This window comes from Pinus tabuliformis, chromosome 4_2, assembly GCF_031772625.1.
Source record: "Pinus tabuliformis cultivar Carrire ecotype Pingquan chromosome 4_2, CPIR1, whole genome shotgun sequence".
In the NCBI taxonomy this organism is placed as follows: domain Eukaryota; kingdom Viridiplantae; phylum Streptophyta; class Pinopsida; order Pinales; family Pinaceae; genus Pinus; species Pinus tabuliformis.
This window is the reverse complement of record NC_142304.1, coordinates 312,219,168-312,235,612: the sequence shown is the minus strand read 5'-3', so window position 1 is coordinate 312,235,612 and position 16,445 is coordinate 312,219,168. Positions and strand designations below refer to the sequence as shown.

Here is a 16,445-nt window from a genome sequence, read left to right as displayed (position 1 = left end):
AGGGTTCTCAGACCCGGATAATGAATGAGGAATGAAGGGGTAATTAAGATCAAAGGGCAATTAAGAATCCTTTGATTTGGATATTCAAGAAATCAATTTAAACCAAAGAGCAATTAAGAATTCTTTAATTTAGATATTAGCAGAAAACATTTAAATGTTTAACTGTTAAGACAGTGTAATTAAACAAGTTTTGAAGTATTATTCCAGTTATAACATTTAGATTGAGAAACACATTAAAGATTATGAATAACCTTGAGAAAAATAACAATAACACATGAAAATACTTGTCTGAAATTCGCTCAACACATGAATTCTTGGAAATATCTGATCTTTATTTATCAATCCATCTTGCTGACACAACAAATGATACAATAACCTTCTGGGTCTTCTGATAAAAATGCCTAATAGAATCCACCCCACATACTTCGAATTATGAAGTATTTATACACAAGTTTATTACAAAATATCTCAAACTAATTTGAGATTTAATCTAGGAAAGAATAAATATCTTCTTGAAAGAAGATAGATGTAAGAAACCTTAATCTCAAGCTAATTTCAAAATAGCAGAACATGAAATTTTAAATACAAAATTAAAAAAAATTAATTTACTGAATACCAACCTTTCTGCTTTGCTGAAAATCTAACTACTTTGCTGCAATTCTTGTTCGGATATCTGCTTTGCTGAAAATCTGTTTGCTGTGCTACAATTCTTATCCGGCTGTTACCAAAATGGCCAAAAACTACCCTGCCGAACTGAGTACAACCTGGGTACACAATTTCAGAATGCTTTCCAGTCAAAGCAATCTGATCCCCCGTGCCCAAAAACTCCAGTACAATCAAAACTCAAAACTCAAACTCAAAACTCTAGAGTGTCTGTATCTCTGTGTTAAAATTGAAATCTCTCTCTGTTTTTCCTCCTCCCCCTTCTCAAGATTTCCTTCCTCCTTTTTATTCCCCATCCACCACCTTCCTCCCATCTCCGTGTCATTATTTTGATACGTGTAATTTTTATAAAACCAAATCTTATTTGATTTTTGTTGATTTTATTCGAATATGGAGATTTGATTTGATAAAGTTTGTTTATTATTTTAATGAATTAATTTAATTTATAATTTTAATTAATTAATTTTATTATTTTATTAATTTTAAATTTTAAATTTTAATTTGTAAATTAAAATTAACATTTTCTGTTAGTTTAAGGATTTATCATATATATAGTGCGATACATGCGGGTCCATGCATACGTAGCTATCGTATGGAGGTCTCGTATGTATGCTAATACTTGTATTTTATTTATAGTTATAGGTGGTTCATTACATACATCCCTCATTCCAAAAACTTCATCCCCAAGTTAGGGTATATAAAATATATTAATGATTAATGTGAGTATATAAGCCTTTATATTTCAAGATTGAATTCATTTTATATGGGTACTTAAAATTTGTTTTCTTCAATATTTTAAAATTTTACAATTATAATATTCATGTTCTGCCCCAGTTGGTTCCCTAGCTATTTTAGAATCACCCTGTCCTTCCTAATCTCTTCTGCTTCCATCCTATCCATTATCTACTAGAGTGTGCCATGGCATTAGCTATACTGACTAACCGTTCATAGGCTCTCAAGGGTATCAATGTCGATTATATCAACTTGATTGCCCAATAGGCATTTGGCAGTCATCATCACATGTCTAGGGGAGCGTGATTCGCACAGTCCTCCCATGACTCCAGATTTTGGAGGATAAACGGTGGGCAATATCTCCACCCCTCCTAGTGGGACGTGAGTTAATACTCTCTCATGGAACCTCATTGAGTCTTAATTGTACTGAAGTTTTTGTCATCATGTGGCCATTTTGGTAACCTGCAATGTAAACACTTGTCCATATATTATAACACATGCATCAATATTTATAAAATAAACAATTTCTGTATAGCTCATACATGTTGTTATCTACAGTATAACATACTTGATCATGTCCTGCTCATGTTATTGGCTTTCATATTGAAATTGTAATCATTCTTTTATTTCTATCTCATTAATCATATTGATATGCATAAATGAAGCAAAATTTATAATATCATAATTCAGGATTTAGATTTTATAACAAGGTTAATCAAATATTGAACTTCATCTTGGTATTCATAACTCAATAAGGTTAATTTAAATAACATATTTCATCTTGGTATCCATGTATCAGTAGAATTAAGCAGATAACATATATCATATTTCAGTAACATAAAAATTCATATTTATATGTGATCCTTCCAAAAATGGTTTTGAGTCTCTGATTTAAAGTAAAGTAAATATATACAAAATATGGCTTAACGTTTTTCAAAATTGACACAAGTTGAGGTATTTTTGACATAATATTTCTGTATCTTCCCAAGTAGCTGATCCAGGGCTATACTTGTCCCACTTGACCTTAACTTAGTCTACTAGACGATTCCTGAGTTGTCGAACCCTACGTTCCAACATACATAATGGTTCGACCGATATGATTCCTTCGTCCGATACTTGTAGTTCCTTCCAATAAAGGTTATGAGATTTGTTAGCTATGTAATGCCTTAATACAGATACATGAAATACATTGTGAACTTTATGCAAGTGAGGTGGCAGTGCAAGATGATAGGCGACGTGTTCAACTCTTTCCATGACTTTAAATGGTTCGATAAATCAGGGTGACAACTTTGGCCCTTTTCTGAATCGGATAGTGCTTTTATTTGGTTTGATGCGTACGAAAACCTGATCCTCTACTTCATACTTCCTGTCAATTCTGTGAGCATCAACATAACTCCCTGTCTATCTTGTGCTTCTTTTAACCGCTGTCTAATTTGTTTTACCTGTTCCTCCATCTCTTGGATTAATTCTGGCCCTACTATCACACGATCTTCTAACCTGTCCCAACTTAACGACGTTCTGCAAGGTCTGCTGTATAATGCTTCAAATGGAGGCATTCCGATTGAACTATGGTCACTGTTATTGTATGCAAATTCGACTAAAGATAAGTATTTTTCCCAGTGCAATTGCTGATCCATAACGTACATCCTCAACATATCTTCTAGTACTTGATTTACCCTTTCTGTTTTCCCATCAGTCTCAGGATGATAAGTTGTACTCAAATTTAGTTGAGTTCCTAAGGCTGATTGCATGCAAGTCCAGAATCTTGAAGTGAATCGTGAGTTTCTATCTGATATGATCTTCTTAGGTACTCAATTTCATTTATGAATACTCGAGCTACGTCAACAACTTTGTAAGTATCTCTTACGGGAATGAAATGGGTGCTTTTTGTTAATTTATACACTACCACCAAAATAGCATTGTGTCTTTGAGAAGTAAGAGGTAGTCTAGTGATAAAATCCATAGAAATGATTTCCCATTTGGTCATAGAAATGTCATGAGGTTGTAGGGGACCTGTTGGATGACAATGATCAGCTTTTATTTGTTGACATTCCAAACATCTTGCAACGAATTGAACGATATCGTGCTTCATGCCCGACTAGAAGAAGAGTTTCTTGGTATCAGTATACATTTTCTTTACTCTGGGATGTACACAATATATTGCTCTGTGGGCTTCCTTAAGGATGGTGTCTCAGAGATCCCTATTATTAGGAATATACATCCTTCCATTAAATCATAAGATTCCATCATCTTCTAGTTCATATCCCTCAAACTTAGGTTCTTTTGGCTTTTTACTATCAAGACTAGATCTTATCTTTAAATACCAACTATCTCTCATGAGATGTTCTACTACTCCTTGTCTTAAGTCTACTTTGATAGGTATAAGGGAAAATATTCGAGGTTTTCTACTTAAAGCATTTGCCACTACGTTCTCTTTTCCTTTAATGTATGATATTTCAAAGTCATATTCACTTAGGAATTCACTCTATCATCTTTGTCTAGCATTCAAGTCTCTTTGGGTGAACAAATACTGTAGACTTTGATGGTCACTTTTAAGCATAAAGCTTCGCCCTACTAGATAGTGTCTCCATATATTTAAAGCTAGTACTACAACGGTTAACTCTAAATCATGAGTGGCATAGAGTTCTTCATGAGGCTTTAACTTTCTTGAGGCATACGACATTACTTATTTATCTTGCATTAATACTGCACCTAATCCTTGCTTGGATGCATTAGTACATACAGTAAAATCTTTGTCCATATCCGGGACTCTTAAGATTGGTGCACTGATCAGCAGTCTTTTGAGTACAGAGAATGCTTTATTACATTCCTCAGTCCATTCATACTTAACACCTTTACGTTGAAGAGTTGTAATTGGCTTTGCGATTTTGGAGAACCCTTCCACAAATCTTCGGTAGTAACCGGCTAAACTCATAAAGTTTTGCACGTCGTGTGCATTTTTCGATATTGGCCATTCCATGATAGGCTTTACCTTCTCAGGATCTACTGAGATTCCTTTACCTGAAGGCTGATATGATATGACCTAAGTAATGAATTTTTTTCTGAAAGAAAGAACACTTGGATAACTTTCCATATAACTGGTGTTTTCTGAGGCAAGATAATACTATCCGTAAATGGTCTTCATGCTCTTTCTCGTTTTTCATGCAACTCAAGAAGGAGAGGAGAAGTCTATTCTAAGGAGTGCGGGTGGACTATCTATCAAGGGAGAGAAGCCGCAACCAGTTTGGAGTAGGATGAGGGTCTGTAATGTGTGGTTTAAGGGTTTGTTTGGTGTGAAAATTCCTAAACGTGAATTCCTACTACAACAAACTGATGTTACTTCTCCTACTTGTTAATTCATACAAGTTATTTGCTGTGTGCCACGGTAAATATCGAAGTAAATACTACTACAACATTCACTTAATTAAATTATATGCGGAAACAAGAGACTGAGCAAGAAAGAAAATACAACACAATTGACACCGTTATTTTTGGACAAATGTCCTCGGAAAAACCCAATGCGGGAAAACCGGTGTAGCAGATCTGAGGGTTTTATTATTATGCAGGAGAAAATTTGAGTACAATTCTTGGATGCTCAACTAACAATCCGATACAAAGAGAAACTGGACAAAATGAATGGTGAAATGATCTCACCCTGTCACTGGGAGAATCTGAGCCTGATCACGCTGAACTAGAGCCTCTGTGTACCCTCTGCATAGAACTGCGTCACTCCTATGAAGTTCTTGCGTCACAACTATGTAGTTCTTGCGTCACCCCTACTGGGTATCACATTGCTTCTTCTCTGGACCCTCTGCTGGCTGGAAAATCTGAATCTTTGCCTCCAGGTCTCACACCCCTTCTCCCGACTACTGAAACTCGATTTCCTTAGTAGGAATTTGATTTCCCTCTAAGGCTTGCGCTACCACTGTGTCAGCTCTGCGTGGGCTAGCGGCTGCCTCACTTTGGACGTCATTTCGACCTCTCTTTGCCTCATAGTCTCCAGCCCAGGAAAACTTCCTTCTTCTGGATATTCATTGCCTCTCACTGTAAGAAATCTACTCGATTAGAATTTTCTCCTAAGAATTTCTCACTTCAGAAATTCGATCTTTTGATCTCTCGGTGTGTTTTCCAAATGACCCTCAAGCTTCCTTAAATAATCTTCTCGTTGACATTCAACAACCCAGATTAAGAGTTAATCAATGGCTAAGATCATTTTAGCTTGATCCTTGTCTTCTTCTAGAAGTTACACCCACAATTAGATTAATACCCATTAATATTTTTTAGTTTAGACTTAAGTTCCCATTAAAAATAATTAATTATTTTAATAAAACTATCTCCAGGTGGAATTTCCCAAAACGGTTTCTGGGTATTGGAGAATGCAATGTGTCTAAGCCTCCCTGCAAATTTTGAGGCCTAGAGCACATCCGATGCTACCTCAAATTAGATAATGAATTTAATATTCTAATTTGTATAATGGGGTCTCTTGCAGGATAAAGAGGGTTCTAAAATCATCTATTGGAGAGATATAAATATAAGCCAAAGGATAGGCTAGACACAAGTGAGATGTGACTTCATTTTGTGCAAGGAAGAGAGTCGAGGAGGTTGCAGACCATAGAGAGAAGACGCAACTCAACAAGGAGAGGAGAAGTCTATTCTAAGGGGGCCGGGTGGACTATCTATCAAGGGAGAGAAGCCGCAGCCAGTTTGGAGTAGGCTGAGGGTCTGTACTGTGTGGTTTAAGGGTTTGTTTGGAAGGGTAGAGTGTTCTTAGAGGAGGCTGAGGCCTGAACAGGCCTAGAAGACCCTCCATGTAGCTGTAACATAGTATTATTCAAGAGTCGAGTCGCAGATTTGGAGGTCGAAGGTGGTAGAGGCTATCTGCAATAAGGCTAAAAGTAGACCATAGACATTACAAGGGCTAAACAGACCTATCCGAGGCCTGGTTAGGGAAAACAGAGGTTGGAAATTAGCCGAATAGAGGTGATCAAAGGTTGTCGAGGGTAGGCCAAGACCTACAAGAGGGTAGCCAAGGCCTAGAATGGTAGGACAAAGATCTGTAAGGAGGCCTGCCTAGAATGGTGGGACAAAGATCTGTAAGGAGGCTTGCCGAGTTGTTTAGGATTGGAACAACAGGACAGTGGGCTGAAGGGAGCAGTCTACTGGTGAACAGTAGTTGCATAGAGGTCTAAAGGAGTTGATCTCTGTGGACAGAAGAGGACTGAAAGGGCTGGTAGCCTGATTGCCAAGAACAACAATAACAAGTAAGTTAAGTTGTTTATTCTTTGTTTTTATAAGCAGATGAGGACCTAAAGGATAAGGCCTCAACCCTAGTTCTAATAGTCAAAGGATAGACTTGTTTTTTGTTGTATATTAGCTTTTGTACATGGATTGTAAAGGACCATAATCCCTGGTACAGGAGCCCTATGATTCTCTTATTGATGGACTAATAAGGAATGTGTTTGGGCCATAATTCTTGTGTACTTTGTTGATTTCTCTACTGTTATATTCCACTGTGCAAAGTGCTTTATAGTTGGGTATCTTTAGCGTGTTTATGTGCTTAGCTAAGTCATAGACCGAACCTAGAGTGTGTGGAAATTCAACAACTCAGAGATGAAGCTAAAGAGTACTAATTCCAATGACAAATGACGATCAACCCCAAAGAATGGATGTGGATAATAAGGGAAATATGGAAATTGTCAAGTATGGATTACCTTGGGCACACTACTTCAATCGGTGCCTCCATTTAGTGCCCCTTGGGAAGGAAGGACCTCAATGGAGGTCACACTAGACTAGGGGCAATGGATAATCTCCTAGGTGAAGCATGGGAACAAGGGTACAATCAAGAGCAGTCAATCATCCAGCTTGGCCTGTGATTCATATCGATATGCCCCAAAACATTAAATGAAAGCACACGAATACAAAAATGGTTAGTGCAACTTCCAATAGATGACTAACCTTCCTTTAAGAACCATGCTAGATGGGAGAAAGCACTCACTGGAGCATAGGTGGAGATCTCTGATGTAATGGTATCTGTGGGCCATCCTAGGGATATTGGCTGGCTGGCTGACAGACAAATAAGGAGAAATTTTTCTCTTATGGCTTACCCACTTTTGGCGGGTAACAGTTCCCATGAGCCATTTTTTATTTTTATCTGTTCATAAGAGCTTTGCATAATGTAGAAGTTTAAAACTATCTAATACAAAGCTTATATTAGTAGTCTAGTCTATAAGTGCTCTGTCGCTCTCCATATACTGGAGGCAGCAGTGATTCCAGATGTATGATCAAACTGCAGTCACTATCCCATTCACAAAAGAGTGACCTTGGGTATATAATCGATTACTTGTTTTGCAACCAATAGCTCAAGATTCTGTTAAGCAGTCATCATATTATACAGTTGACTGTGCACTTTGCTTTCGTCAATAGCTCCTTTGAAATCGATAGAGTTTTACATCATATACTGTTTTCATAAGCATTCGAGTATTTGAAATGGAACTCTTAATAGCTGTCTATCTGTTTTTGTTGCATGTTTAATTTTCCTTGATTATCTGGTCCTGAAAACTCAACTTTGTTCATTTTTAAGAACTCTATGCTTTGGTGAAGTTTTAGTTGTGATGAAGAAAGCATTGGGCAACGTATCTTACCGTTTAATGGCTTTGAATTGTCATTCCTGTTATTTTATAGGGAAAATGAAGCATCACTTGCTGTTTTGCCAGATCTTTTAATGGAGCTCGATAGCATGGATGAGGTATCTCTCTCCCCGAACATGTCCTTATTTTAAGAACAAAACTATTTATATAGATGAAAGCAAGTCATAGAACTTCCATTTAGAAGGCAGGCATTGTTCATATTTACTCATAACATGATCCTGCTAGCAGTAATTGGCAGTCTAGTACATCTTATATACTTCATAATATGATAATAAACACAGTAATAAATATCTATTTGTAAAAGAAAAAGAAGACTGTTCTCCAGAAACGAGTGCTTGCATCCTATTAATCAACGATGCTCTATGTTCTACTACAAGCCTTTAGTCAACTCTTGTTAATGTCAATGAGGCTTTTCTGAATGATTTTGTTGTTAATTCTGTTGTTCCTAGGATCTCTAGCTTTCTAGAACTGTAGAAAAATATTTTCTCTGAGTTTTTTTTATGAGCTCCAACATGTTGCTACATAAAGGTTTCTGTTATAAGTCTATTATCCAAGTTGAGGTGTAAAACCTATGATCATTTTCACAGTATATGTTAAGAAATGAGAACATAAATACATATAAAGAAAGACATGTCACAGAAGCAAAGAATTTTTAAGAATGTCCATGAATGACCAAAATAGGTAAATGGACTGTACATCAAACATAAATTGTAAAGTATGTCGGAGCAATGATGGCAATGTGGGAGTGCCAAAGGCATCTCCTGGAAAGAAGTTAAAAAATTATATGAAGTGGTAAGCCCTAAACAATTAAATATAGGCCAGTCTTGCAAAGAAAGGGAGAACACTAATCTGCACCAGGATCAGTAGAGGAGCTTGAGTGCTTGTCAATTACTGTAAGACACCAATTCAAACCCTGAGGATGTTTCATGAAGAATAACCTAGGCTAAGAGGGCCAGGATGGCTTATGCTGGGGGGGAGACGGGTGCTCATAATATATGATTTAATTTGTATTTTGATGAGGTCATCATCATACTAAAATGTAATTATTCATTAAATTATCTTATATTGTGATGCAATGATTGCATGGGACATCATGCCCATGAGGAACCATTGGCAATTATGGGTAAGCTATAACACTTTTTGATGGAATTTATTGCACTACAATGTGCACATTTCCCCATAGGGGGTTATGATTATTCATTTTATTGTGGCCCCTTGTTATATGAAGTTTTGAGATCTCTGGCTTGCATTCGATGTTCTTGCTTCTTTAGAAAGAAGGAAAGGAACTGTTACCCTACTGTATGAACTTACAACCACCTTTCTGTAACTGTAGCCAAAGAAACGTTGACATTTAATTTCTGCAACCCTGTTTAAGAGTTGTGACATTGCATGTGACTATGGATCACAAATTTGTATGGAACCTCTTGAGACCTGTTGCTGCACAAACTAGCAGGCCTAGTTGGTAGGCTGAAAATAGAAAGCATAACAACAGTTCGGGACCAAGGCCCACTGTCACCACAGCCTAAGTCCCCTCCTCTTCTCGGATTTTCACCGATTGGATGAGTCCTAGTATGCAGGAAATCACTTAGAATGATGGATCAATGAAGAGGTCTATAGTGATTTACAAGGCCCATTCAAAGGAGAGGCTCAATATAAGGCTCTCTTGCTTCAATGAAGCTTAATGGCTCTCCAAGAAAGACCTAAAAGGTAGGAATTGAGATCTAGCGATTTATGATGTAGTAGCATCAGACATGTGTTCTAGTCTCGATTCTAGTCTAAGAGACTAAGGAACACAAGATCTCTAAAACCCAGAAAAGGTTTCGGGAGAAAACACCTAGAGAGCACTCAATCAAATTAATTAATCGATAATTAAAAACTGCCTAAGTCTGGCTTAGGTAAATTAATTAATCAAATGGAATTAATTGAGTACTAAGTAACCAGATTCGTTATATAGGGCCCACGTGTCCGAATCCAGCGTGTCGGACAATGTGTCCAAAAAACATGACATGTCGAATCCTATCAGGACACGTCGAATCCCAAGCGTGTCATGAAATTCACCAGCGTGTCCCGATTTTTGGTAGCGTGTATAGGATTCGTTTGGCGGAAAAGTGACCTGTGTTTGTCCGGACCATCTTTTGGAAGATATTTGCTGGTTGCATTCCCTTTATTTCTAGCAAGATATAGTGTAACATGGTTAGATGTATACTGGAAATCCTAAATGTATAGTGGAAGTCAGATTTGAGTAAATATTCAGGATGTACTTATTAACGTTTTGTTCATGATGATGTCCATCAAGTAAGTTATTTGAACGAGAAGTTTTGATTGAGGAATCTTTCAACTATAGGATCACAAGATAGCCGTTTTATTTGTAAGTCATTAATGGTGGTTTCTATTTTTCCTTTTCTACATGTATCATCCAAATTTTCAATAGAATGTTTCACATTCTCTTTGATTGGACTTGGTTTTCTTGTTTCCATATCTTTTCTAGGCGCAACTATGCACAAAGTTGCAGCGTGTGTATGGTTTACAACTTTTATGTGAAATAACATGCTATTGAGGCTTGCCCCACATTGCAAAATCTGGGGTAATTTAAATCCTTTTATCCCGGTCATTGATTAGAAACATAAACAGAATCGACCTAATGCCTCCACAATCACACTCTGCTCCGGCATAGATTGTGAATTTCCACTTGATACCATTCTCTCTGCAAAATGAGTCAATCTCATTAGTGCTGTACTCTCCACCAATATTAGATTTCAATGCCTCGAGATATTTATCACTTTGCTTTAAACGGAAATGTGTTGTTAGTGTGTTTATCTTACTATTTTGTAGTTGTAAGTTGTCTTTCAGTTATGAATTATGAATAATGATTTATGTGACCAGTACCACTGACATGTATTTGAATTTTGTATGTACTATGCATGCTATAGATGAAGATCTATGTTTGAAATCAATAAATTTGTATCATTAATCTCGAATCCCGAATCTCGAATCCCCGTGTTAGGTGACTTAGATTGAGTATGATCGAGAATGCTCTAGAGACTCACATGGATTGAGTCTAAGATGATCTTAGTCGTTGATGAGGATTTAATCATGGTCGTTGAAGCTCCAGCGAGAGATTATAAGAGCAGATCGATGGGATGAGGAGAGACACAAGTGAGGGAGCAAGCATCTAGGCAGTGCAAATTTCCCAGTGCATAGTGATTCAGTGAGGGAAGAATTTGAGCCAATGGAGGAGCATCAGTGATTGAGGGAGCAACATCAGAGAGATCCGAAGAATTTCCAGTGTCTCTTTACTTTCAGTTTGGTAGGTGAGAGGAAGCCAAATATTTTTGTAGAGAAGGTCGTATAGCCAGTGTGAGTGAGCCATAACCTAGTGCAAATGGCCGAAAAGGAAGTCAATTTAGTTGCTGGAGGCCAGAGGATTTTCTAGAAGGTAGAGCGACTTCATTTCAGAGGTAGAGGGAGGACAAATTATTGCAGAAGGGAGAATATTTCTCCAAATTATTTTGCCAGATTATTTGTCAGAGTATTGCTAGTGAGGCATCCAGATTATTATACTCAATTTTTTACTACTGCATAATAATAATATAAACCCTCATCTGTTGCACTGGTTTTCCCTTCGAGGTTCTTTTCGGGGACATTAGTCCAAAATAACTGTGTTAATTGTGTGCATTATTTTCTCGGCTTCTAGTTTATTTTCTGCAGCATAATTTTTGTTGTTGTGAAGATTGCAATAGTGAGCTATTCATTATTTTCCGTTAAAATAATTAATTGAAGACAAATAAACTGTATTAGTTAGAAGAATAGTTTCGAGTTATTGCAATCATGGATTTTTCACAAATGATACGACCTCACAACGTCTTGGAAAACTCAACCTCCTCCAACAATCTCCTCGGCCCTGCCTCTCGGCTCCTAGAAGCTTTTGGCCCTCTGAATGACTTCTAAACCCCACACATGCTGCCTCTCTGGGTGAATACAACCATTTAGAAAACCCTTACGATCCTCTGAAAATTTGGACGCTTCTACAATAGAAATCTCTTGCAAATACTCTTCCTCTAGATCTCAGACGCTGGAAGAATAACTAATGAAGAAGCCCTTTGAAAATGCTTTTCGCTTAATCACTGCTGAAACCCTCGTTGGTGTCAAACCCCATGCTATCTTTGCACCTCAATTCATTGATATCCAAGATGCTCGTCGATTTCCTCTTATAATATCTTGTTGAGAATTCAACGGTCAAGATCTAATCTTTATTAGTTAGAAGAATAGTTTCGAGTTATTGCTATCGTGGATTTTTCACAAATGATATGACCTAACAGCATCTTGGCAAACTCGGCCTCCTCCAACAATCGCCTCGGCCCTGCCTCTCGGCTCCTAGAAGCTTTTGGCCCTCCAAACGATTTCTAAACCCCACACATGTTGCCTATCTGGGTGAATACAACCCTTCAGAAAACCCTTACGGCCCTCTGAAAATTTGGACCCTTCTACAATAGAAATCTCTTGCAAATACTCTTCCTCTGGATCTCAGAAGTTGTAAGAATAATTGATGAAGAAGCCTTATGAAAATGCTTTTCGCTCAATCATTGCAGAAACCATCGTTGGTGTCAAACCCCATGCTATCTTTGCACCTCAATTCATTGATCTCGAGGATGCTTGTCGATTTCCTCTTATAATCTCTTGTTGAGAATTCAACGGTCAAGATCTAATCGGGATCGATGGTTAAGATTGTCTTGACTCTATCAAGTACCTTTCCTAGAAGTCACTAGAGTGAAATTGTCTTGTCTCAATTAATACTGATTAATTAACCTTTTTGTCTAAGTTATACTTAGGAAAACCATTAAAAACTGGTTAATAATCTAAATAAGACATTTTCCCTTAGAAATATTTCCTGGGCTTGGAGACATTTTATTCTCTTGTGCTCTTAGCCTCAATGACACCTCCTAAGACTAGAACACTTGTTGGAGCTACATAATCTAACATTGTGTACCTGAATAACAGTAGGCTAGATATTTGGTTTGTAGCTATGTTGCACGGGTTCCCGAACCCGGGGGTGGGGTTCTCGAACCCAAGTACCAGATTCTGGTACGGGTGCTTCTGAGAAGAACCCATAAGAACCAGGTTCTTCTATGAAGAACCAGGTTCTCCATTAAAAAAATTTGGGTTCTTTTATCTTGACAGGTATGAAGAACCCTAATGATGGGTACTTGGAACCCCAAAATTGGGTTCTTTGGAGTTTATTTTAGTTTTTATTTTTAAATTTTTAATTAATTTAATGGGCTTTGCCTAATATTCCAAGTAGCTAGTTTTGCATCTTTCGAGAGGATTTGGAGTACTCATGCCTTTATCGATTCAGTAAAGAGAAATAGGTTGGGCTCAAAGAAGGCAGAGAACTTAGTGTACATTCATAGCACACTTTGTCTCATATCTCAAAAAGATCTTGGTTATAGAGAGGGTCCTTTCAAGAGATGGGACCAATACACAGATGATGCTACGTGTGTGGGCGAAGAGATACAACCAGATGGTCTTATTGAGCTACCTCCAATTGCTATGGATGAGAAAGAGCCTCAAGATGAGAGTGATTCCTACCTGGAGAGCATGCTAACTGAAGATCTGAGTGATGTTGATGACATGGCTTGAGGAAGCCATTGTTCACTATTAGCTATTTTTATTTTAGTATTTTAAAATTTCCTTGTTTTTGTTTGGAGATGCCTTAAGGCAAATTTTGAATGTAGAATGACAATGGACATATATCATGATTCTTATTAATATGTAAACTCCAATTTGCACTTGATATAACACTAAAAATTTTGAAATTTCATTGTGAATGTTGAATGTTCAATGATGTGCATGTTTAACTATTTAAAGTTTAAATCATAAGTATTTTAGTTTTCTTGTTTAAAGTTGAAAAATATACAAATTCACATATATTATAATTTATAAAATATAATATTTATATTATATATATATAAATTATAATATACCCCCGACGAACCCACGCACCCTATTTCAAAAAATGATTTCCTTGTCCCCGTCCCCGTCCCCGAACCCACGTTTCCTGGCAACATATGTTTGTAGTGAACACCCTGAGCCAGTTAATGGTTCAGCCGAGGCATGTACATTAGGTTGCAGCAAAGCATGTGTTGAGGTACCTACATGGTGTAGTTGGATATGGTTTGAGATATGTCTCAGGTGGTGAAGTGAGGCTGTAAGGATATGTTGATTTTGATCAAGTCGGGAGTGTAGTAGACAAAAAGAGAACCTCGGGGTGTTGCTTCTGCTTCATATCTACTATGATATCTTGGATTAGCATGAAGCAAACTTTTGTCGCACTTAGTTCAGTAGAAGCAAAGTATATCACAGCTAGTGTCTCTAGTCAAGAAGTAGTATGGCGTCAAAAGCTTCTTGCAAGACTATTTGATCCAGGGTTGTGGGGGAGTGCGCCCCCCTCCTCCACCCTCAAACCCGCTCCTGAAGCATGCTTCGCTCAGGAGCAACCTTGGGAGTGCGCTCCCTTAAAAAAAACCGCTCCTTGACCACTCCCGTTTGTGTTGATTTGGGGTAGCATCAGATGTGATCTAGGCCTCAAATTTTGCAGGGAGGCTTGGGCACATGCATTCCAAAGAACCCAGAAACCGTTGTAGGAAATTCCACCCAGAGACAATTTTATTAAAATAATTAATATTTTTAATGGAGTTCCTAAGTCTAAACTTAGGAAAATTAAAATGTTAATGGGTATTAATCTAATTGTGGGTGTAACTTCTAGAAAAAGACGAAGATCAAGTCAAAACGATCTGAGCCTTTGATTAGGAGTTAATCTAGGCTATTGGTTGTCCAATAGGAAGATATAAGAAGGGGCTGGAGGGTCATTTGGAAAACACATCGAGAAAGATCAAGAAATCGATTTTCTGAAGTGAGAAATTCTTAGGAGGAAATTCGATTGAGGAGATTTCTTGTAGTTGAGGGGTAGGGATAGCATCCAGAGAGAGAGATTTTCTCAGCTCGACTATCATTAGCAGAGAGAGGCAGAGAGTAATCTAGTAGTGGTAGCGCTGAGCTAGAGGGGTTGACGCAAACCCACGCAGAGGCAACGCAAAAGCCAAGATGGAGTCCGAAATTTGCACAGGGAATTCGAGTTTCAGAATCCGGGAGCTGGGGTGTGAGACGGGAGGCCGAAATCGAATCTGCTAGGCAACAAATCAACCAACCAAAGGATTGACGCTGTTCCCAGAGAGCTTGTCGCTGAGCTGACGCAATTACTGCGTAGAGGCAGCTAGAAAAGCCGGGGGAAATCATTCTAGAGCTAGATCAGTCAGCATTTCTAATGATAGTGTGAGGTAATCTCACTAAGTTTTCTGCCAATATTTCTCTCTGTAACTGAATAACCTGAGAGTTTTTCAAAGATGTATTCAGAATTTGCTACTGCTTAATAATAATAAACCCTCAGAACTGTTGCACCGATTTTCCCGCATTGGGTTTTTCCTGGGACTTTTGTCCAAAAAATAACGGTGTCTATTGTGTTGTATTTTCTTTCTTGCTCAGTATCTTGTTTCCGCTTATAATTTAATTAAGTGAACACTGCAATAGTATTTACTTTGATACTCACCATAAAACACAAGAAATAACTTGTATGGATTAACAAGTAGGAGAAGTAACATCAATTTGCTGCAATAGGGATTCCTATTGTGGAATTTTCACATGGTATTAGAGGTGCAGGTGAAACAAGAAGAGTAGAGCTAGTAGATCCAGTGTTGAGCAGAAGAAGGGAGTTCGAAAAAGCTGTAGAAGGCAGTAGTTTGAAACTCCAAAGGGCTGACGTAGTTACAAGCCGAGAGTGCAGATTTTGAGGTAGTCTCTATCCGAGTGAGTCAACGGAGAGAAGGACTTCCTGTTTGAATTTTTGCAGGGGCAGAGGGAGCAGCACTGAAGCCTCAGCGTGAGAGAGCTGGTGGGACACAAATTTTCAGCAGACAAATTGCTGGGCTGATAAATGTCAGAAGAAGGAAGAGAAGCACCTTGAGGGAACTTTTCCTTAGCAGACTTCCTGCCGAGAAGTCCATTTTCTCAATGGCTGAGCAGTAGCAGTGAGAAGCAGAGGGGATTTTCGACAGTTTTTGGCAGATATGGCAAGCAATGGCTTGAGGGATCAGGATAGGTTGGACAAAGCATCTAACTATGTCATCTGGAAGGCTAGAATGTCTTTCCTTCTAGATGAGCATGCCCTCAAGACATACGTGGATAGCATGGTGGCTGAACCTGCGGATGCAGATCCGTGGAAAAAGTACAATGTTGAGATGGCAAAGGCCAAGAGGATGATCGTGGATGGAGTCAAGGATCATGTAGTGTGTCACGTTGCTGGTAGAGCAACTGCTAAGGAGATGTGGGAATCATGGGATGCCTTGGCCA

The 16,445-nt window shown here is 38.1% G+C and overlaps 1 protein-coding gene across 1 annotated transcript in view; it reads left to right on the top strand.

The window, feature by feature from the left end:
• Nucleotides 1-16,445, top strand: part of LOC149169224 (pantothenate kinase 2-like) — a 403,110-nt gene that overhangs the window by 239,205 nt on the left and 147,460 nt on the right. The window contains exon 17 of the mRNA XM_089428613.1: nt 8,077-8,140. Coding sequence (XP_089284739.1) covers nt 8,077-8,140 — 64 coding nt within the window. The remainder of the gene's footprint in view (nt 1-8,076; nt 8,141-16,445) is intronic.